Source organism: Gossypium hirsutum, chromosome D03 (genome assembly GCF_007990345.1).
Source record: "Gossypium hirsutum isolate 1008001.06 chromosome D03, Gossypium_hirsutum_v2.1, whole genome shotgun sequence".
Taxonomy (NCBI): Eukaryota; Viridiplantae; Streptophyta; class Magnoliopsida; order Malvales; family Malvaceae; genus Gossypium; species Gossypium hirsutum.
Window position 1 is genome coordinate 47,635,668 of NC_053439.1, and position 20,997 is coordinate 47,656,664.

Here is a 20,997-nt window from a genome sequence, read left to right on the forward strand (position 1 = left end):
TTTGTTATTGTTGTTGGGTTTTATTTATTTTCACTTATGAAAATTTTAGATATATTTGTTTTACCATATTATTATTATATAATTATTTTTATATACATATAGGTATATATATTTTTTTCTAACTTATTTAATATAAATACTAAATTTCGTATACATGTATATCTATGTTTTTTTATACATTAAAATATGTATATTGTTTATATATTATGTTATTTTATTTTATCTTATTTTATTTTCCATATATGTATATATTTTCATCTACATACACATATTCTTATGTTTTGTAATGTTTATGTATACCTTTCCTACAATATATATGTACAAATTTTAACCTTTGTAAATATACACACATATACACATATTTTAATTTATGTCCACATATATACATCTCTTTACGTTTACTATGATTTCACTTTGTATTCACTATTTATTTATTTCATTTTCATTTAGTATTTTGAATGAAGGATTTAATCTTGTTCGTTTATATATTTTATTGTTTGTATGTTGTTATCGTTGTTCATATCATTTTTATACTTTCATATTCATTATGGTTTTGCCATGCATAAATAATGTAATTTGCTTTCACTATAATTTTGTGCTTTATTTTTACTCGATATAACAAAATTTATTCTTTAAAATGGCATTTCGTGTTTGGATTCGAGAAAATCGTGCCCTAACTTACTGGGTTTCGATTCTCTCGATAAATCTAAATGTACGAATCTTTCTAAACTCAAATTTTAGACGACCTCGGGATTAAAAAATCACGTCCTAACTTACTGGTCGTGATCTCATTTTTAAATCCGAGATGGCTAAAATATCTTTTAAATAAGCATTTTTCATTCGCGTATCGAGAATTTGAGATATTGTATGCTAACTTACTGGATATGATTCTCTTTCTCGATTAACGTGAAATATATTCCTTTTTCCAAAAATTTTCATTTTAATACAAGGATCGTATTTTTAGTTCTTTCAAGTTCTTAATTTTCGACATCAAGACATTAGATAATCAACTAGGTACCAATTTCTGGGCGTTACGAGGGTGCTAATCCTTCCTCGTACGTAACCGACTCCCGAACCCATTTTCTAAATTTTGTAGACCAAAACCGTTGTTTTAATAAAATCAAATTATTTATTAAAAACAACCTTTTTCCCAAGTGACCCAATCACACCTCAAAAAGGATTGGTGGCGACTCCCTTTTTCATTTTCAAAACCCAAGTCGACCCCGTTTTTCATCCAAAAAATGGTGTCAACAACCTGCATTAGAGGAAGAATGTCCACCATGACCAGAATCTACTTCAGGAACCATTAAAACTGATCTTTGAAAGATTGAACCAAGAAAGATGATCATCACCAAGAAACAAAGAAAACCTCTCTACTCAGCCAAAAAAAGAGCTGGCACTGGTACCATGTTTAAATCTACCACAAAGAAAACTCAACTAAAAAAAACAGGATTTACTTCCTTTATTGATTAGAACTCTAATAATCCCAATAGGACCGAGCTCACTTATTTATACAAGAGTTTGGATAATGCATCAGCCAAGAATTTAGTCTAACAACTTGATCCTAACTAATTTCCAGCTGATGCATTATCAGAACGTAAACAGTTTACATTGACAACAACTTAACTGAATTCTTCCTAACTAACTTCTTTAACTAATAGTCGAGCCAATCCTTCAGTTCTCTAAGGATGCAAACTTTTCTACTGTATCTGGTTTTGTTTTTCATTTCAGGATGCATTGTTGGTTTTGTACTTTATTTGGTTCGCTGAATACTCATCAAAATATTAGACTGGTATTTTAATTGTTGTCAGCTTAGGTAGTTTTCATGATTTTGTTAACGACATCAAGTGCATGCAGGGTTTTTTCGCAGTGGCATTAATCAGCCTAGGCCCTCATCATACATATTTATAACACCAAATGCTACAATAAAATACATACATAGATATTAAGTTTTATGAGAAAGAAAGACAAAATAAACCAGAAAAAAATGAGCAATTTATATACTAAACAAATGTAAAACAATGTTTTTAAAGCACATCAAAGATGCTCACTTGAATCAGTTTTCCTACACAAAATGTTGGCTTTGGCAACAAAATCCATGAAAAGTACTACCTAAGCCGACAGCAATTATAATACCGGTCTAATTTTTTGATGAGTATTCAACGAACCACATGAAGTACAAAACCAACAATACATCCTGAAATGAAAAATAAAACCAGACGCCGTAGAAAAGTTTGCATCCTTAGTGAACTTAGAGTTGGGTAATTCAGTCGCCTTTCTCCGAGGAGTGGTGCATTAATCACCTGGGTTCCATCCCAATACAGTAACCGGTCCCTGCATGCAACCACTGCCATTTACATTCTAATTTCGGAATATTATTCTATATTTCAAAGCAAATATATATATATATATACTTACACATGAAGTACATAACTTCTTTCCATTACACGATGGAGAGGCCTATCACCATCAAACGTAAACTGGAAACAGCAAGACAAATAAATAAGTAAATCTTATTAAAGGACAGCATAATCAGAAACAAAATCATCGGAAAAACAAAAAGAGAGACATAGAAAAGAAGCTACAAATTGCTCGCCAATGTGCCTGTTGCATCCATTGCAACGGACATTCACCGCTGGAAAATTAAAGAGGAACCTACGAGTCGATATAGGATCGCTCTTCACATTGACACTACAAATATCAAGCAACCGCAATGATTAATCTATAATATTTATTCTACTCTATTACACAATGTAATGTAATGTAATGAGACAAGTATCTTACGCATTGTGGCAGAGAAATCTATTCACCACCCCTTCTATCTGAAAAGTTTGTTTAAAGTAAGATGACAACTTATAATGATAATATATATAATGTACGTATAGGTCTATATATCTACTCATACAATGATTCTCACATGAACATTTTGAAACTTTATAAGGTTTTCAAGATAAAAAGCTTTTAAGTCCCAATCATTCTTTGCTTGAACAACACAAGAATCAAGAACAAGCAATCCTATGAATAACAAAACCAAGAACTGAAGTTCCAGTAGTAAAAGAAAAACCTTTATATATTCATAAGAGAGAAAGAGAGAGAGTTATTACAGTAATGATGACGTTGTCCAAGGTGAGGAGGTGGTTTCTGCAAGTGCGGCATAAGAAGAAACGATTACGAGTATTCAATCGATATCTGACGGGGTTTGTGGCCATTGGAATCCAAGAAACAAGTACTTTCAGAAATGATTTGAGCCGTGTCCAAGAAACACCCATCGTTTTATTATAACGTCCGGATTTCAGAGGGAGAAGAAAGCAGCAAAAGGGTTCTTGGATGTGAGTTTGGAGAAATGGGAATGGTTTCAGCTCACGGATTTTATATAAACAACAAGAAAGCAGATAGATTGCTTCTTTTCCAGTTGTAACTGTCAAGATTGGGATATCTCGGGAAAACCAGCTAAAATTCTAAACTACAATGGTATGGGATAATATTAAATTTTATTAGTTGCTTATGTAATTATATAATTGTAATGACTAGAAGTGGAGAAATGACAAAATCAAACTTTGTACCACAAACAGCTGAATTATAATATAAACGAGGGATTACAAGCCTAGAATATATAAACTATGTACTACAATATATATGGTATGGGATAATATATGGTCATGCAAGCTTAAGTAGCTCTACAGTAGTTGATAGTCTTTTTCTCCACCATTGTGTATATCACAATATTGACATTCACATTCAGCTTCATTAATATACATCCAACATTCCTTTTTAATACAAAGAAGGCTGCAGCTCTAATATGGGTAGAGGTTGTAAATACCGGGATTTGAACTCAAGACATGCTGGATGTCGCCTCTTAATTTCAGAGTGATTGCATGGATCAATTGGATTAAGCCCGAGTTACCGATAGAAGGCGAAAAAGGGTCGCACAACAAATATCCCATATATATTCATACAACAGAAAGCTATTACACATATAATACACCCCCTAATGTGAATGTTTAACTCATATTCAGTGCGTTAGATAACAGAGAAATACTAGTGGGAAATTGCGAGTAGAGCTTGTGATTGCTTCTCATAGCGGAAACCATTTCTCTTAGAATCATCTGCAGACCAAACAAATATCCCATGGAGTTTGTTCTCACTCTTCAGCCTACTGCAGGCAGTAAAGAAGCCGTTTTCCGGTGTCAAGCCACCGCTGCCGTCGCTTATAAAGCTGGCTAAAACCTTACCACCATTATAGTTAGAGCTTTGGGTGTTGAAGTAATTGATGAACTGAGAGACTGTTGTTCCTTGATCGTAGGCATAAAACTGGAAGTTGACATAGTCTATGAGGTCACCATAGCTTTGCCACAAGGCCTTGTAATGACTTTGAACATCATCATCGTCAAATGGAGCTATGGAAGCGAAAGAGATCACGCCATTATTCTTGAGGGTTTTTACAAGTTTCCCAATGCACTCAGCGAAAGTGTCAGGATTAGCATTGAAGTGCTCATAGTCAATATCAATCCCATCCAAGTGGTACTCTTGGATGATATCTGTGAGTGAAGAAACTGCGTTAGAAACCCAAGAATCTACAGAGGAAGGGTCGAAGTAAGCATAGCTATCTCCCACACTGTCCCCTCCTAAGCTCAAAGCTACTTTAACATTTGAATGGGTGCTCTTGATGGAAGAAACTTGGGAAGGACTGAGGTTATCAGAGTCCCAAAAGACATTGAACTTCCCATTTGTTGGAGAAGGAGAACCTGAGGTGCTGTCATAGTCTATGGCAAATGAAAGAATGAAGTGGAATTCAACGTTTGAATCAATGGGAACATCAGTGAATTTCACGTTGTTGAATTCAGCTCCTATGTATTCTCGGAAAAGGTCCGAGTTCTCGGGAGCTGCTTGGATTGACATATGGTAAGGGAAAAAAACCTGGAAAACGAAAAGGGCAATGAGAAGCTTAGAAGAGTCCATTGCTGCTGTGATGTAGGCTTGGAGTTGAAGGATTACTCTCGTAAAAAGGTTAATATATAGGCGTTTGAATGCAGAATACAAAGGTTTGAAGGCATAGGGAGATTAAAAATAAAGAAATGCTTTGTTTGCTTATGAATCTGGGATATTTAATCACAACAAATAGGCTACTATTTTGGTCCTGGAGATGTACCACAAAATACCAGTAATATAAATGAAGCTGGTATCTTCTTGCAGGGTACGATAATGATATTATTTTGTCTTGCTGCAGGGGTATGATAGTTAACTGAGACAAGAACAGTGACTTGCCTTACCAGGCATGGGAGAGAAATCTGCAAATTTTGACCTTTGAATATATGTTTTATGTAGTATTTCAACAGTTTGCTGCTCTTAGATGCCATAAGAAAAGTTTTCTGTAGATAGTATAAGAAAATATTATTGTATTCAATTCATTGGTTGACTTTTTATTATTATTTTGGCCCAGGAGATCTCCCACAAAATACCAGTAATATTAATGAGGCTGATATCTTCTTGAACCCAATTAGCAAGGCATCTGAATGTAAACAACAAATATTATTGTCACATACATATTAGGTAAACTGTTACTTTGTCTTGTAGTCGACAGTGGTTTGCCTGACAAGGCATGTAAGAGGAATCTGCAACAATTGACCTTTGAATAATATGTTTTTTTAACCCAAATTCTTGGTTTCTAAAAAATATGTTGAACTTTCCATTTGTAGGTGATGGATGATTGTCATAAGCATAGTCAATTGCAAAAAGCTAGAGTGAAGTGAAATTCGACCTTGACCCAACATAAAATGCAGGCTTTTTACAGTGGCATTACTCAGCTTAGGCCTTGATCAAGCATTTTACTAACACCAAATGCTACAAACAAAATACATAGATAGATATTAAATTTCATGAGAAAGAAAAAAAAATGAACAATTTATATACTAAACAAATGTAAAATAATGTTTTATAGCACATCAAAGATGCTCACCTGATTAGTTTCCATGCATAAAAAAGCTGGCTTTGGCCTTAAAACCCTTGTTTTTAACTGCCAAAGCCAACAGCAGGTATGCTACTAATCCTGCAAGCTGCCATTTTTATTCAAAAACCAACTTTTTCAACCCAAAAAAAGTAATAAAATGAAGGAGCTTATATATGCAATATAACCCTTCTTCTCCTTCTCGACATCATAGGGACATCGGGCTGTCCAGCTATAACCATAGGCTGAATATATTAAACAAGAGACAAAAATATGTTAATCTTACTCTCAAAGGTATATAAGTACATTACAAGCTGATCGGATTAATTTGGATTAAAAACGTATGACTTTGCAGCTTTATGACTTTAAAACGTAGTTGATAGACATTGATAACAGATTAACCGGATGATGCTTCAAGACACAAAATAGTATAAATTCAACTAGCCCAAGTCAAGTCAAACTATTCTGATTTAGATCCTAATAGTTCTGTTTAAAATGGTTTAGTGATTTTTTTTATACAAAAATATAGAAATAAAAGAACTATACAATGGTTTAGTAGTGATTATTACTAGTGTAGAATCAAGTTATATTAATATGTGATACAATTAAATTCATAGTCTAAGGGATTGTTTCCTTAAATCAAAATTAATTCTTTCAATATTTTTTCATCCATAATATTTAAATTTGAAATTTTACTTTTAATATCGAGTTACGTATAACTTGATCTAACAAATGTTAGTACATGATATGCAAAAATCCATCTTTTTATATAACCTTTCTCTTTAAAAAAATAAACAAATTAATGAAGCTATTTTATCATATCATACAATATGAAATAGAATGTAAATTTGGAGTTTAAAAAAATCAATTTAAATAAATAAATTAACGAAACTATTATATCATATCATATAATATGAAATAGAATGTTATAGTTGAATTGAAGTGTATAAATAAAAAGGTAAGAGTGTTGGTTAAGTGTTAGTTCGATTGGTATGGATATTATTGTCAATGCAGGAGGAGGTGAGTTTAAGTATGCTAAAGCGCATTATCCTCTTATTTATCTGTCACACTTCTTGAGCTCAATGCTACCACTACTGTAGCTTTTTCTAATACAGGCATCATTTTGTTGGACTTTTAAAGGTTTTTTTTAAAAAAGAAATATCGGTATTTTATACTTACATTAAAATTAAATCAAGTGAGGTAAAGTTTTTATAATGATGGTTTTTCATTCACAAGTTTCAAACGCGAGACTTTACTTAACGATCATTGAATTCCATACCACAATCTAACAAGTATTAATAACTTAAATGGTTTATATTTTTTGTTTTTAGGCTATCAAGAAATTAAAAAATGTTATATATATGAAAATAAATTACGGTGTAAAATTAAAGGATTTTACATTTTTTCTTGACCCTTAGATAAAAAATAAATGAAGGGTAAAAAATGACTTCAATTTAAAAATATCATTTATTTTAGGGTAAAAAAATGTGAATTTTTTTTAATTTTGCACTACTAATGTAAGTGGAATATATATTAGTTTCAAATTAGATGTGTTACATGTGATTTTATTGATTTTATTGATTTATTTTATAAATTTTTAAAAGGCGACTCTCATTCCTATTAGAAGTTTAAAAAAATGATAATTGAAATCGAATGGTATGATAGGTGGAATTTGTCATTTTTAATTAAATTGGTATTATATGAACTCAGAGTCTAATTTCTAATCGGCTGATAAAGATTTTTGAGTTATATCCTCTATTGTTTGTTTTAAAAATGAATATTGTCGTAGTAAATATGAGAAAGTCTTCTTACTTTATAAAGTTTGTGTAAACCCACATTGCCTAGAGACGGAAAGCAGATAGTTGACATCTAGTATAAAATAGAAGCGCCCCCCAGGGAGAAAAGCATGATCCTTCAGGCAGCAAACGGGATATGATGAGTGGTCATTACTCGCAAGCGTTGCGAGATGGGTGTCCGCCCCAAAGCCTGGTTACGACACTTTGGCACTCCCATTTTTACCATCTGATCCCTATGCGAAATAGATCCTAAATTGTTGTTAGGAGCTATGAGATCGCTGTCAGCGTCTAGGGTGGAGTTGGAGGAGCTTGAAACCATAAGAATCCTTAGAATGAGATATTGATTTCTTGGTTAAAAAAATATTTAAACCAAAATAAATAAATACGTTAAAAAATAATTGTTGATATGTGACTGTTTTTCAATAGCATTTTGAGATATCGATCAACAACAGGAAGCTGTTAGCTTGAGACATTATACCTCTTAAAACAAAACCTTACAGTATTGCTAATTCTTTTGTCTGAAATTCTGTATAAAGTTGGGAAAAAGCAAAAGCGAAGCTCAAAATTACCTGAAGGTCTCTTTCTGGTCACAATATGTCATTCAGTTCTAGCTCACTTGTTTGACAATCTTGCATAGTAGCTTTCCACTTATTTAAATTCCGTCTTATTTTGCTAAAGATTATTCTTCAATTTATTGACAGTCTCTATTGCATTTTGTTTGCTGCAAGACTGTTCATATATTTATGTTTGTGTTATCCTACAGTTACAATGCTGTTTGTCATACATAAAATTATTGTAGGGTATGGTGAATAATGTCATGTCCTTGGTATCTCAGCCACATCTGTTCTGCAATTGCAGGGCACTCAAGCACGCGAGAAAAACCAATTGTTGCTTAAAGAGTTTGGTATCGACTACAATACGTTGCCAGTCATGTTCCGGCTGGGTTCTTCCGTTTTCCAGGTTAAGGTTGCTTCTCCCCCATTTGGAGCGTTATTCCAAATGCTTACTGCATACGTCATACTGAGTTATTTGGCTTTTGTGCAGACAGAGAACACCTCAATCTTAGAGAATGATGCTTCTTCTGTTAAGAAAAGGGAAGCTAAAATAATTACAGAACATTGTAGTATAATTGAGCAGAGCTTCTGGGAAGCACATCCAAGCATCTTGGGTTGAAGTCTCTGAGACGTTCCATAGATTTTATGTAGACCTGTCAATTCGGAGGGTTGGGCCTATTTGGTCGGGTAAAATAGAGTTTTAAAATTTTTGGGTCATTTTCAGGTTCAAATCAATTTACTTGAACTTAAATGTTAGAATTATTTTATAAAATAGAATGAAAAATGACCTTATGCCGCAAAGGTTTCTTGTGCCATTCTTTCACTTCAGGCCTTTTGCCTCTCTTCTTTTATACTGAAATGTTAGGTCTTATAGTTGTTACCTTAACGGGACAATGCTCATCAGTATCTCAAGTCTTCTTCTCTGCAGGTTGCTTCCCTACTTTGCCACTGTTCCAGTCTGGATAGGCCTGTATCAAGCTCTTTCAACTGTGACTAATGAAGTAATAAAGTGGTTGACTTTGCATTGCATTCTGATTTCTGGATGATGTTGGGAAACTCTTTCACATGTTAAATAACTTTCATCACTGATTGATGCAATTTTTACTCAAAGGTTCTGTTGACAGAAGGTTTCTTTTGGATCCCTTCTTTGGGTGGACCAACTACAATTGCTGCTCGACAAAGCGGGTCTGGAATTTCTTGGCTTAATTCATTTGTGGTAATAAACTTACCCCCTAAACTTATAAGGTTAATAAATCTCTTTGTTATTTTTGTATATCCCAATGTTTTAAGATTACCTGGCCTTTTTCTTGTATCTTTTACTTGTCTGTGACAACTTTCCTTCTTTTTTCAAGATTGTACGGAGTTGTTAAAGAGACTTTCTGTTATTACTTATTTTAGCCTCTTTGGCATTGATATATTTATTAGCAGTTGTGAGAGGGGCGACTGCTATTTTTTGAAGATTGATAGTTTTGGTTTAACCTTTATAATTACCCTCATACTTTGTAGCATCTTCACCTTTGATGAGAAGGATTGAAAAAATGTAGCTGAAATTAAATTAAGAACAGCAAATTAGAGATTTCAGATGTAGCTTCTGTTAACCAGGCATGGAGACCATGTTGTCTTTGATTCATATATCTAATTTTGTTATCTAATATGAGGAGCAATGGTCGTGCAGAGTAGCCACCGCCATTAGGTTGGCATGACACTGCGTCATACCTTGTTTTACCTGTGCTTCTTGTTGTCGGTCAATATGTTTCAGCAGAGCTGATGAACCCGCCCCAGGTCAGAAGAACTCGTCTCATTACTTCCATTTCATTCCTATTTTGCATATTAGTTTGTTAAGTAGTTTGAATCTTTCAATTTTTTTTTTTGACAGACAGATGATCCAGCCCAAAAGAACACACTTGATTGGTTACTTTTCATTATCCGTTCTGTCAGGATTACCGATTTACTGGTTGGTCTCTTTTAGCAATTTTATTGAAACCTATAGATTTAGCAAATTGCACTTTGCTTCTAGTTTAGTTTCTGGTTGTGTTACTAATATATATACATGCAGTGGTTTTTAAATGGTCATAATTCTGAAGCATGAATGGAGCACTTCATATTCTTGTGCTATCATTAATTTATGATGCTGTATGTGCCAGCGGGACTAGAACTTCCAAACTTCATTTTTGTCTATTTTCTGCTGTTAATAATGCTTTTAAGGTTGGATGTAGATATCCGATTGGAATTTGCATATATTAGCATAAAATACATAACTGAACTTGCATACGTGAGAATAATTGACCCAGCTTCAGAGCATTTGATTCCTTCTGGATCTTAATTTTGAGCACCCACCCTAATATCTCCACATATAACTTTTATCTTCATTTGTTTGCATACTATGCTGCAAAATATGCATGAATCTCTGTTCTTTGTCTTCCCTGTTGAATGTAGTATAAACATGTTGCTTGTTCTAGCCTTCTAGATGAAATTGGTTACTTGAGCACTAGGTATTTTTCCCCCTTAGTCTAAGTAGTGGTACACCCAAACTTGCTGTTAAAAACTCAGCTTAGCATTAAGTGGTATAGTTTGTTGTTTTTGAGGTGTACCAATTCTCAGGTGTACCCTTTGCTAGGTTTTAGTTTCCCTTGCAAGTTGAATTCTATGAAGTCATTTGTGATGATAGTACTACTTTTAACTGTCAAGTAAGGATCTTCTAAAATAGTCATTTAGGACAGTGAAAAAGAAGCAAATAATGACATTAAAAGCTAGTCATCTTTAGGCAGAGATGAAATTAATCTGCCTCTGCATGTTATGGCAGCATGATTACATGCACTAAGTTTTGATTTTATGGTATCTGTAGGTGGGTTCGACTGCTGCAAGATCCAATATTGTTTGAACCATGTAATGAAATCAAACAGTTCATGTGGTGCGTGAGTGCAAACATGGTATGCTATTAACATGGGGAAGGCTTAATTGGTAACATGAGGGGACATTAGCTAACAGACATGACTTCTTATATGCATAACTGAGTTTTACTGCAGATGACTGTTGTTAACTTTAAAACAGGACTGATGATCCTAGTATGTTACCGTTTGAAATTGTGCCAACTACAGCTGGTGAATTAAAGCAAATTATTAATTTTACCCTGTTAATTTTCAAAAGCAATGACTAATTTCAAGATTGCAACAGGGTGATGAGTCTCTCGAAGAAGCATATTCTTTAAGTGCAAGCAAACAAGTTCCTAATATTTCTCAACCAAGACGAAGCAAGAGATCTAAGCGGAAGCATGCTGTATAAGAAGATTTTACATTGAATTATTTTAGTTAATGGTGAGTCTTATATATTTAAAGGAATTGTATTATTTTTAATATAGTGGCATTTTTTATGCTGGCCCATTCAAGATATATTGCAAAATCATGAAATACTCCACATCCTTGCTCCAAAAGGCCCATATTTTTCGAATGGTAATTGCTTGGTTGAGAAAATTTGATTAAACTGAGTAACTACTAACCTGATATTTTTATCTTGTGGCATGTTGAGCTAGCTGTTAAGCATGTCAAGCCTCATTCCTGGAAGGTTTTGTGATAGGGATCTGGTCTTGCAGTGCTAATAGTTACACCTTCATCGCTTCCTCTTATCTGATCTGAACCTCTGTAGCATGATTTTTCTTCTAATAATTGATTTCCTCACTCATGAAGATTTGTCAGCAGTTCTTTGTTTAAAATTGTTTCAGTCACCTGAGGAGCCACTTGTTGACATATTTACTTACAGTCACAGTCAAGGTTCGAAACAATCCCGCATTTCCTTTCATGTGTGAAAGATGAGTGTTTATTTCTGCAAACATTGGATAGTCTAACTTGCATTTTGGGTAGCTGCAATGACTAGAAGCATTATATTGTAGAATATTGAATCGAGATAGGATTACCTTCTGACTGAAGAAAACCGAACATACCATCACAAACAAAACTACCCTTTACTAGGTGAGAGAACCAGAACAAACTCGTGTAGAACGTTTAATACATAATAGAAGCATATACGAATACATCAATACTTGCTTTCTCACATGAACCTTCAAAGTAAAATTCATTTTTGTACAAGCACAAAAACCTACATAGAGACATCTGACTTCCACTCTGTTTTGTATCACCTTAGTGTTTAGATGGTGACCGGCGATTTTTGACTGGGTTGGGGCTGGATGGGGATTTATGAATCTTCTTCATTTCAACCTGTTTTTTCATGATTTTACAGTAGCAAGTAGTTGTTTAGTGAATGGATTTTGTTATACTAGCTACGATAGAAAGAGATTACATAGAGGTTACCCAGGTAGGTAATGCATTTCTAACACGTGCCCTTGGCATTAGGCTTCTAGGTGTGCTGAACTTGAAGTGAACTGCTGGCACTATAGAAAAAAAAAACACAAATGCATTAGAATTTAGAAGCTACAAGTAAAGCCTTTTTCATGTAGTTGTATGCGATGCATTGAATGCTAAAACCAAGAAGGGGGAGGGGGGGATAGGGGGTGAAGATTGCCTGAGTCAATAGCTCGAACACTGATATCGGATCCCTGGAGTTGATAATGTATAAGCAGGAGCCATGCTAGTAGAAGGTAGATCAGAACATGGTCTCTCATCTTATGTATAGGTAGTGACATATGCTGCATGCTTTGATTATCTTACAAGAATGAAGGAGCATTTTATTGATGCATTTTTTTGTAATCATAACCAAACTTGAAAATAGATTTAAGAATGTTTGTTAAAGGTGCTGGAGAATCATATGGCATTATGAACAAGTTTGACAAAATCTGTGTTTATGGTTATTGTGGATTTGACTTTCCTCTAAGTTATCATTCCTCATCTATCATTGCATCCATGATATAAATAGTTAGATGGTATTAATTTTTGTTGAGTGCTTTAAAGCTTGCTGTCGGCGCGGGTGTCGGGACCCGCCAGTGAATTTTCAGATCTCGAGTTGATGTAGTGTATGTTATGTTAGTCGCGCAATGGCACTGAAAATATTTTAGGACTTAAGCAGGTACGCTGACAGATTTTGTTATTGATTGATGTGACCAATTTTTGTAAGGAGAAAAGTATTACTGTCCTCAATTTTTGAAGTGTAGATTGTAGGGAGTAATAAAGTGATAATGTAATGCTATATATGTTTGTTGCAAAAAAGCACTAAAGGTATTATTGTCAAATTTGACTACTATTATCATTGTGGATGGGATTTCAGCTCAATCAAAACAATGAAGTAAAAGTAAATTTTGAGTCTTGAGGTGTATTCAAATTTTGTTCAATAATCGAACATGAAATCAATATCAATTAAGAACTTGATATATATATATATATTAGGGGCAAAGGTAGAAAAAAAAATGAAGGGAGTTAGAATTATATTATAAATTCTTGGAGAATTAAAAGATAATTTTAACATTACTTATACTATTATTTAAGCACCTTATTACTAATTTGGTTATGAAATTATAAATTATAATTAATGTTATTATGATGGTATTTTTTGTTTAGAATGATTAAAAATCACAGAAATAAAGATTAAACACAGGTTTAATATGATATTAAAATTAAATTAAATTAATTTTAAAATAAAATATATTCAATCTAAAAAATTTTAATTTTATCCTTTGGGCAAAATAATCATGAGTGAGATTCCAGTTGGGTTCAACAAATGTACGTTTGATGCCATTGCCATTTATTGTGGGCTTCCCTTAACACAGTCTGGCTTTCGGGTCTATTCTTCATTCCTGACGTAGGTGGTGAATTGTATTGCATGTTTTCCATTTGTCATGAGATAGCTGTTTAAAATTTTAAAAAGCTAGAAAATCAGAACTAAAATTATTCCATTATAGAATCGAATCTCAATCATTTGTTGTTGCAGAATTATATGCTTCTGTCTAATTCAGTTCAGCTTTGCCTCCTCGAAGGCTTCCATTTATATCTATTTATTAACAAAATAAGGGAAATTAGGAAGAATACATATGAATAAATTACGAAGATGGAGTATTCCTACAGGAAGTATACAAATAATTGATTAAATATGAACCAAACAAATGACCCTTCAAATTAAATGCAAGAATTCTGGAACTTTTAGCTATTTCCTTGGTTTTAAATTGATGGATAAGCATAGTATTTATTTTCAATTCTAATAATAATAAATTTATTTTTTGATATTTATATATTTTGTGTAAATATTATGGGTTAAATTTGTTAAATTAAGACTAAATTAATAGAATGTGTGAACTTTAAGGACTAAATTTATTATTATACAAATAAAAAATATGTACAAGTGAGTAAAAATATTACTGTTATGATTAATTATCTTTAATCGTAAACATTAACAAGAATTAAATTACTTTAAAAAAATTGAGCAAATTTCTCGATATCAAAATTGGGAGAGATAACAGAGGTTCCCCAAATTTTACTCATTTTTATTTTATTTTTTGTAAGTTTAAGTGTATAAAAAACTCTCCAACTTTTTGGAAAAAGGGAAATAAATCTTTACATTTTTTTGTACTCAATTGGATACTTGTATTGTCAAAATGCATTAAAAAAACTTTTGATTATTAACCCCGTTTTTTTTTGGGGTTACATCTGCCACATGTCATATTATGGTTGTGACACGTGGTGAATATAAAAAAAATTATTAATATCAATAATAAAAACCAAAAATTATAAAAGCCAAAAAAATGTAAAATTACAAAAAAATTAAAAAAATTATGGAAATATAAAAAAATTTAGAAAATTTAGAAAATTTATAATTTTATAAAAAATAGAAAAATAAAAAATTATAGAAAACTATTAAAATTATAAAAATAACAACAATAAAAATCATAAAAAATTAAAAATTATAAAAATCATAGAAAAGTTATAAAAATAAAATTTTATAAAAAAATCATAAAAATCCCCTTAAAATAAAAATATAATTTTTTGAAAAACTAACAACATTAAAAAATACAGAAAAAAAGAAAAAAAAATCTCTAAAAATCTTAAAAAATAAAATTTATAAGACATAAAAATTATGATTTAATCATCTCAATTGTCAAAAACAGTGACGACGTTTAAACGGCCCATAATTCTCTTCCACCGTGATGATTTTTTATAGTATTCTTCAACGATGAGGCAAACTTGATAAGCTTTAACCTAGATCTCATAATGCTTGTTTCCAACTTCTACTAACATTCACGATTTTATGTCTTTTTTTAACTTCTTATTGGTGCCATGGCATCCCAACAACTTGACCAGCTTGATGATAGAGCAACTGAAGGTGAAGCTAAAATGTGGTTGTGATTTAAGTAGAATAAGCTGACCAGCTTGATGATAGAGCAACTGCGGTCGTTGGTTAAATTTTAATTTTTATACTTTTTTTATAAGTTTTTTATATTTTTAATAATTTTATATCTTTTTTATAAGTTGTATTTTGTTATTTAAAAAAACTATATAATTTTATAAAAAATTAGATTTCGTTCTATATTTTTTTAGAATTTTTAATATTTTTATAAGTGTTTATATTTTTATAATATTTTTATTTTTATAATTTTCTATTTTTTTTAATTTTCTAATATATTCTAAAAATTTTAATTTTAATAATTTTATAATTTCTAATATTTTTTTAAAATTTTTCTATAATTTTTCTATAATTTTTATAATATTTTTATTTTTATAATTTTCTATATTTTTTTAATTTTCTAATATATTCTAAAAATTTAATTTTAATAATTTTATAATTTCTAATATTTTTTTAAAATTTTTCTATAATTTTTATTGATTTCAATAAAATTTTATTATTTTCACCACTTGTGTTAACCCCAAAAAAGAGAACTTGTTAACTTTAACAATTCTTTTTTCTTTTTTTATATATTTTGATAATTCAAATATCCAATTGAATGCAATAAAAAAAACAATGGCTTAATTACTCTTTCTTTCTTCTTTTTTTTTTAAAAAAAAGTTCAAGGACTTCTTGCTTTACTATTGCAAGTTATAATTGTAAAATTTTTTATCCCGTTATTGTAGACCCGATTAAGTCTAAAATTATGTGGCCCAATTTAAAAGGGATAGGAGTTTTACTTTTAATAGAAGTTGATTCTTATTCGTTCATTCGGTTATTTGATGGACATACTAGATTGAAAGTTGATCATTATAAATTGATCTTCCATCTACCTATAGAGTTCCACACACACGCGCGCACACAAATACACATAAAAATTATAGTTGTCATTACTTAGGGTTTGTGTAATTAAGGGTAAAAGTAAAAAAGGTGAAATCAATTTATCGTGTGCTTGTGTTCTTCATCAAGTTTAATGGTCAACTCCAATTTTACATCAAGTATTTCTTGTAATTGTGAAATCATATTATTCTAAAGATCTTAAAATAATTTATTATGCAAATTTAAGGATTTTATTTGTAACACCCCTAACCCGTATCCATCGCCAGAATAGGGTTATAGAGCATTACCGGAGTTTATAAATTAATTTACAGACATTTCATTTCATCAAGCATTCATATTTATAACCAATCAAAATCAAAACATTAATGAGCTAACGTTAGCCAATTTAACTTATGCATGCCATTATAATCAGAATCAAATCATTCAAAATTACCGATAGAACCAATGGATAGTGTGATATATCTCCGATAAGCTTCCAACCCAATTGAGCTTTCGATAATCATTTCAATGCATCTAATAATTATACAAATTACCAATAATAATTCAATTCCAATAATAAAACACATATTTATATAATATTCATCACCAAATAACATTCACATTAATTAAAATTATACAGAATATAGTTCATACGAACTTACCAGGCTAAATTGCAGAAATACCAAAATTTAGAGACATTTTGGTAATTTTCTATTTTCCACGAATTTCCACCCAATCTTGATCTAAATTAATATTTCATTCAATTTATTAATTTAAATAATAAAAAATTTCATTTCATGCAATTTGGTCACTTTTTGACATTTTTACAAATTTACCCTTAAAATTTTACTTTTATTCAATTTAGTCCCTAAAACTAAAACATGCAAATTAATCATTTTAATGAAAACTCATGCTAGTTGAATAATCATATATTTTTCCTCCTCTCCATTCCACATCCTTAATATATATAACATGCTTATATGTAACATTATCTATAATTTCACTATTTATTTATATGTTCATTCAAAGTTGTCCACTTGAGGCATAGTCATTAAATTATTTATATATTGAGCTACGGAACTCCGAATTAAGATCTGCTAAATTTTATGAAACTAGACTCATATATCTTCTTACCATAAAATTTCAAAATTTATGGTTTAGCCAATAAGTGCAGTTTATTCTTTAAAGTCATCCCTGTTCTGCTGTTTGACAATTTCGACCCTTCTTCACTAAAAATTAATTATCTCCTCATACGGGATTCAGATGATGTTACCGTTTGTTTCTATTGAAAATAGACTCATTAAGGATTTAAACACGTAAATTTAAGCCCCTAATTATTTTTCTCAAATTTTTTATGATTTTACAAAGTCAGAACAGGGGAACCCAATTCATTCTGACATTGTCTCACAAAATTTATTATATCTCATGATTTACAATTTCATTACTTACACTGTTTCTTCTATGAAAAACTAGACTCAATAAGCTTTAATCCCACCATTTTTTCTCATGCACCAACGTGAGAAGAAGAAAGAAAGAAAATTTTGCTTTCTTTACAAATTGGTCCTTCCACCAAAAATTCACCATTTTCACCTAGAAATCAAAAGAATTTCCATATCCATAAAGAGAGAAAGATAACAAGGAGACTATGGGGAGGTATAATATCAAGTTAGATTCAAGAAACAGAAGCTGGAGGAGAGAGAAAATCAAGTTAAAGGTTGAAACTAATAGGACAATGTAAGAACATCAAGATTTCAATATATTTTTAAGTTTGATATTATTGAAAAAGCATAGAAAAGATGTTATAGTAGAATTTTCTTATATAAGGTCTTATGTTCTTGATATATTAGTGAAGGGAAATAAGTGAAAGTAATGAGAAATATTATAGAGAAAGGGAATAAGTGAGTTATAAACTTAGTAATCAACATCTTGCACTAAAACAGTTTTGGACAGCAGTAGTAGGTTAACTTTGAAAAATCACCATAAATTGTGGAGATCAATTTAGAGGATGAAAAAAATAAATTTCGACGTTTGGGCACTCAATTTAGTAAAAAGGACTAAATTGAAGTTGAGTTCTATATGTTAAAAGTGTCCAATTGTTATGAAATTTTAAATTAGAGGTTCTTAAATGGAAATTAGACCACTGGTTAACTTGTTGGACAAAAATGGACATGAGATAAGTGAAATAGGATATTTTTAAGTTGGGGGCATTTTGGTTATTTAGTAATTAAAAGAATTAAAAAGGCCAAAATAGCCAAAAATTTGTCCATCTTCAAGCCTTGGCCGAATTTCACAAGGAGGGGAGCCATAGTTAGGGTTTTCAAGCTTCCAAGCTCCATAGTAAGTGATTCCAAACCCCGTTTTTAATGTTCTTTACGTTTTTAGAGTCTCGGTAACTTGATTTAGCTTATTCTAGCAATAATTTAACCTAGGGTTTATATTTGGAATGTCGAAACCATCTTTTGAAAAACAAAAAAATTTAGGTTGTCGACTAAAAAATGAAAATTGGGAGTCGCCACCAATCTTTTATTAGGGTGTGATTGGATCACCTAAAAAAATAGCTTTGGTCTACGAGTTTTTTAGAAAATGGGTTCGGGAGTCAGTTACGTACGAGGAAGGATTAGCACCTTCGTAACGCCCAAAAATAGGTACCTAGTTAATTAATTAATGTCTTAAGGTCGAGAATTTGAAAAAAACATAATCCTTAGCAAAACTTAAAAGGTTACGTATTAAGACCCTTATTATTTTAGAGAAAGAGGATACCACACCCAATGCGTTAGGGCACAGCATTCTAATTTTTCCCAAAATGAATTGGGCCAAAATGCTTGTACAATAAAACTTTAAAAGAACATCCACTTATCCAAGATTTAAGAAATCACACCCAATACGTTAGGGCACGATTCCTTTAGAATCCCAAATTTGGAATATTTCCTTTACTTTAAAAGAACATCCACTTATCCAAGATTTAAGAAATCACACCCAATACGTTAGGGCACAATTCCTTTAAAATCCCAAACTCGGAATATTTTCTTTATTATTTTTAAAAAAATCTTCATTTCGAGAAATCAATGCGTCGCATCCAATACATTAGGACACAACGTGTTGAATTCCCAATAATGAACTCTTATTTTGATTAAAAGAATATCCATTTTAAAAAATTTGATTTAAAAAAATCGAGTAAAAAAATGTAATGTTATGCTTCATTGAATATATAATACAATAATAAATACTACGATAGCATAGAAATAATGCAAATATATGAACAAATAAATAATGAATGACATATAATATATCAAATAAATGAGCAATATAAATATAATAAATGAAATTACGAAGAATTAGAGGCATACATATAAATTTTCATGTAAAAATTTGATTTATAAAATTTATAATGTACTTATGAGAACATAAAAAAAATATTAAATGATGTCAACATTATTAAAATCGAAAAAAATATGTATACATATAAATGTGAATAAAACTTTAGTTTTAAAAATATAAATGCGCATAAAAAAATAAAGCATATACATATGTTTTTTTCAAAATAATTACAATAAAAAAACAATTACATTATTAAAATTAATTAAAATAATAATAAGAAAAACCAAATTGAACGGCAATTGAAAAATTTCAGGGTAAATCCGCGAATAAATGAAACCCCAAGGACTAATTCGAACACGCGAATTACATAGAGGGGCTGAAAGGGAAATTTTCCCTTCTCCTCTAAAACGGCGTCGTTCCATTAGGACGAAATTGGAATTGAGAATAAATAAAGGGGTAAATTTAAGAAATGAAGAAAACTTAATTGAAAATATATTAAAAGGTGGAGGGGCCAAAAGCGCAATTTGCCCCTCCGCTCAAAAACGCGCGAACCCTAGGCCGGATCGGGTCAGACTCTGGTCGACCCGTGTCCAAAACGACGCCATTTTGAAGGGCTATTTAAACCACTAACTTTTCCCAAAAAAATTCATTTTAAGCATTTTCTTAAAAAAACAAAAAAAAACTTTTAAAATGCTCTCCCCTTTCCCCAGTCCTCCGGCCTTGGTCCGGTCATCGGCCGGTGAATGGCCACCGCGCCGGCCGCCGATCACCGGTGCCAGCACCGCCGTCTGCAGTGGCCGGAAAAGGGGAAAATGACCCTTTCGGCTTTCTGGACCTTCCTAAGCCCAGATTTGGGCTCAAAATACCCAAAATCCAGCAGAAAACGCAAAGAAATTGCGAAAACCCTTCGGTTTTCGGCCACCGATCCTCGGGGGTGGCTCCCTCGATCTTCCAACTGCATTTCAAAGGTAAACGAAGGTAAGCCTTTTTATTTGTTTTATTTACGCACGAATTAAAATAAAAAAATAACAGTAAATTAGAATAAAACAAAATAAAAAAATTGCGAATGTAAACCTTTTGATCTTGTGCTCTGTATTGTATTCACTGTTTTTGGCTGAGAAAGTAATTTTTTTATTGATTTCCAATCCCCATTACAGTGCTTTCGTGGCTTTTTATATAGCCGAATAAAACCATTAAAAGAAGAAACAATATCTGCTTTCTTTTGATTTGATATGCAAATCTCTGA

The 20,997-nt window shown here is 31.6% G+C and overlaps 3 protein-coding genes, 1 long non-coding RNA gene and 1 other non-coding gene across 8 annotated transcripts; 2 read left to right on the plus strand and 3 right to left on the minus strand.

The window, feature by feature from the left end:
• Positions 1-1,973: 1,973 nt before the first annotated feature.
• On the minus strand, positions 1,974-3,459 carry LOC121215548 (uncharacterized). The gene is made up of 5 exons (XM_041090316.1): positions 3,105-3,459; positions 2,785-2,822; positions 2,586-2,691; positions 2,419-2,480; positions 1,974-2,334 (listed from the first exon to the last, which is right to left on the minus strand). The coding sequence occupies exons 1-5, from the start codon at positions 3,267-3,269 to the stop codon at positions 2,160-2,162; spliced, it is 546 nt and encodes a 181-aa protein (XP_040946250.1). The 5' UTR covers positions 3,270-3,459; the 3' UTR covers positions 1,974-2,159.
• Positions 3,460-3,649: 190 nt separating this feature from the next.
• On the minus strand, positions 3,650-5,051 carry LOC107950874 (chitinase 2). Its single transcript, XM_016885799.2, has one exon. The coding sequence runs from the start codon at positions 4,957-4,959 to the stop codon at positions 4,039-4,041; it is 921 nt and encodes a 306-aa protein (XP_016741288.1). The 5' UTR covers positions 4,960-5,051; the 3' UTR covers positions 3,650-4,038.
• A 2,788-nt stretch (positions 5,052-7,839) lies between these two features.
• On the plus strand, positions 7,840-11,683 carry LOC107950260 (uncharacterized). 4 transcript variants are annotated; one of them, XR_001697973.2, is made up of 9 exons: positions 7,841-8,315; positions 8,599-8,700; positions 8,785-8,981; positions 9,223-9,295; positions 9,406-9,510; positions 9,970-10,076; positions 10,171-10,248; positions 11,140-11,395; positions 11,469-11,683. It is a non-coding gene; the product is annotated as an uncharacterized lncRNA (long non-coding RNA). The 4 variants fall into 4 exon arrangements; XR_001697972.2 differs by having other exon boundaries at positions 8,599-8,706; positions 11,140-11,683; XR_005911470.1 differs by having other exon boundaries at positions 7,842-8,315; positions 11,140-11,683.
• LOC121215832 (small nucleolar RNA Z279/snoR105/snoR108) lies at positions 7,872-7,974 on the plus strand. Its single transcript, XR_005911803.1, has one exon. It is a non-coding gene; the product is annotated as a small nucleolar RNA Z279/snoR105/snoR108 (small nucleolar RNA).
• A 466-nt stretch (positions 11,684-12,149) lies between the features above and the next one.
• On the minus strand, positions 12,150-13,531 carry LOC107950259 (CLAVATA3/ESR (CLE)-related protein 46). Its single transcript, XM_016885068.2, has 3 exons — positions 12,810-13,531; positions 12,599-12,678; positions 12,150-12,505 (listed from the first exon to the last, which is right to left on the minus strand). The coding sequence occupies exons 1-3, from the start codon at positions 12,937-12,939 to the stop codon at positions 12,428-12,430; spliced, it is 288 nt and encodes a 95-aa protein (XP_016740557.1). The 5' UTR covers positions 12,940-13,531; the 3' UTR covers positions 12,150-12,427.
• Between the last annotated feature and the right edge of the window lie 7,466 nt (positions 13,532-20,997).

Coding starts and splice junctions, on each gene's coding strand:
- LOC121215548 (XM_041090316.1), bottom strand. CDS start 3,269: ATGGGTGTTTCTTGGACACGGCTCAAATCATTTCTGAAAGTACTTGTT. Junction 2,823..3,104: donor TGGACAACGTCATCATTACT/GTAATAACTCTC, acceptor CAAACTTTTCAG/ATAGAAGGGGTGGTGAATAG. Junction 2,335..2,418: donor AGAAGTTATGTACTTCATGT/GTAAGTATATAT, acceptor GGTTGCATGCAG/GGACCGGTTACTGTATTGGG.
- LOC107950874 (XM_016885799.2), bottom strand. CDS start 4,959: ATGGACTCTTCTAAGCTTCTCATTGCCCTTTTCGTTTTCCAGGTTTTT.
- LOC107950259 (XM_016885068.2), bottom strand. CDS start 12,939: ATGCAGCATATGTCACTACCTATACATAAGATGAGAGACCATGTTCTG. Junction 12,679..12,809: donor TGTTCGAGCTATTGACTCAG/GCAATCTTCACC, acceptor TTTTTTCTATAG/TGCCAGCAGTTCACTTCAAG. Junction 12,506..12,598: donor GAAATGCATTACCTACCTGG/GTAACCTCTATG, acceptor ATGAAAAAACAG/GTTGAAATGAAGAAGATTCA.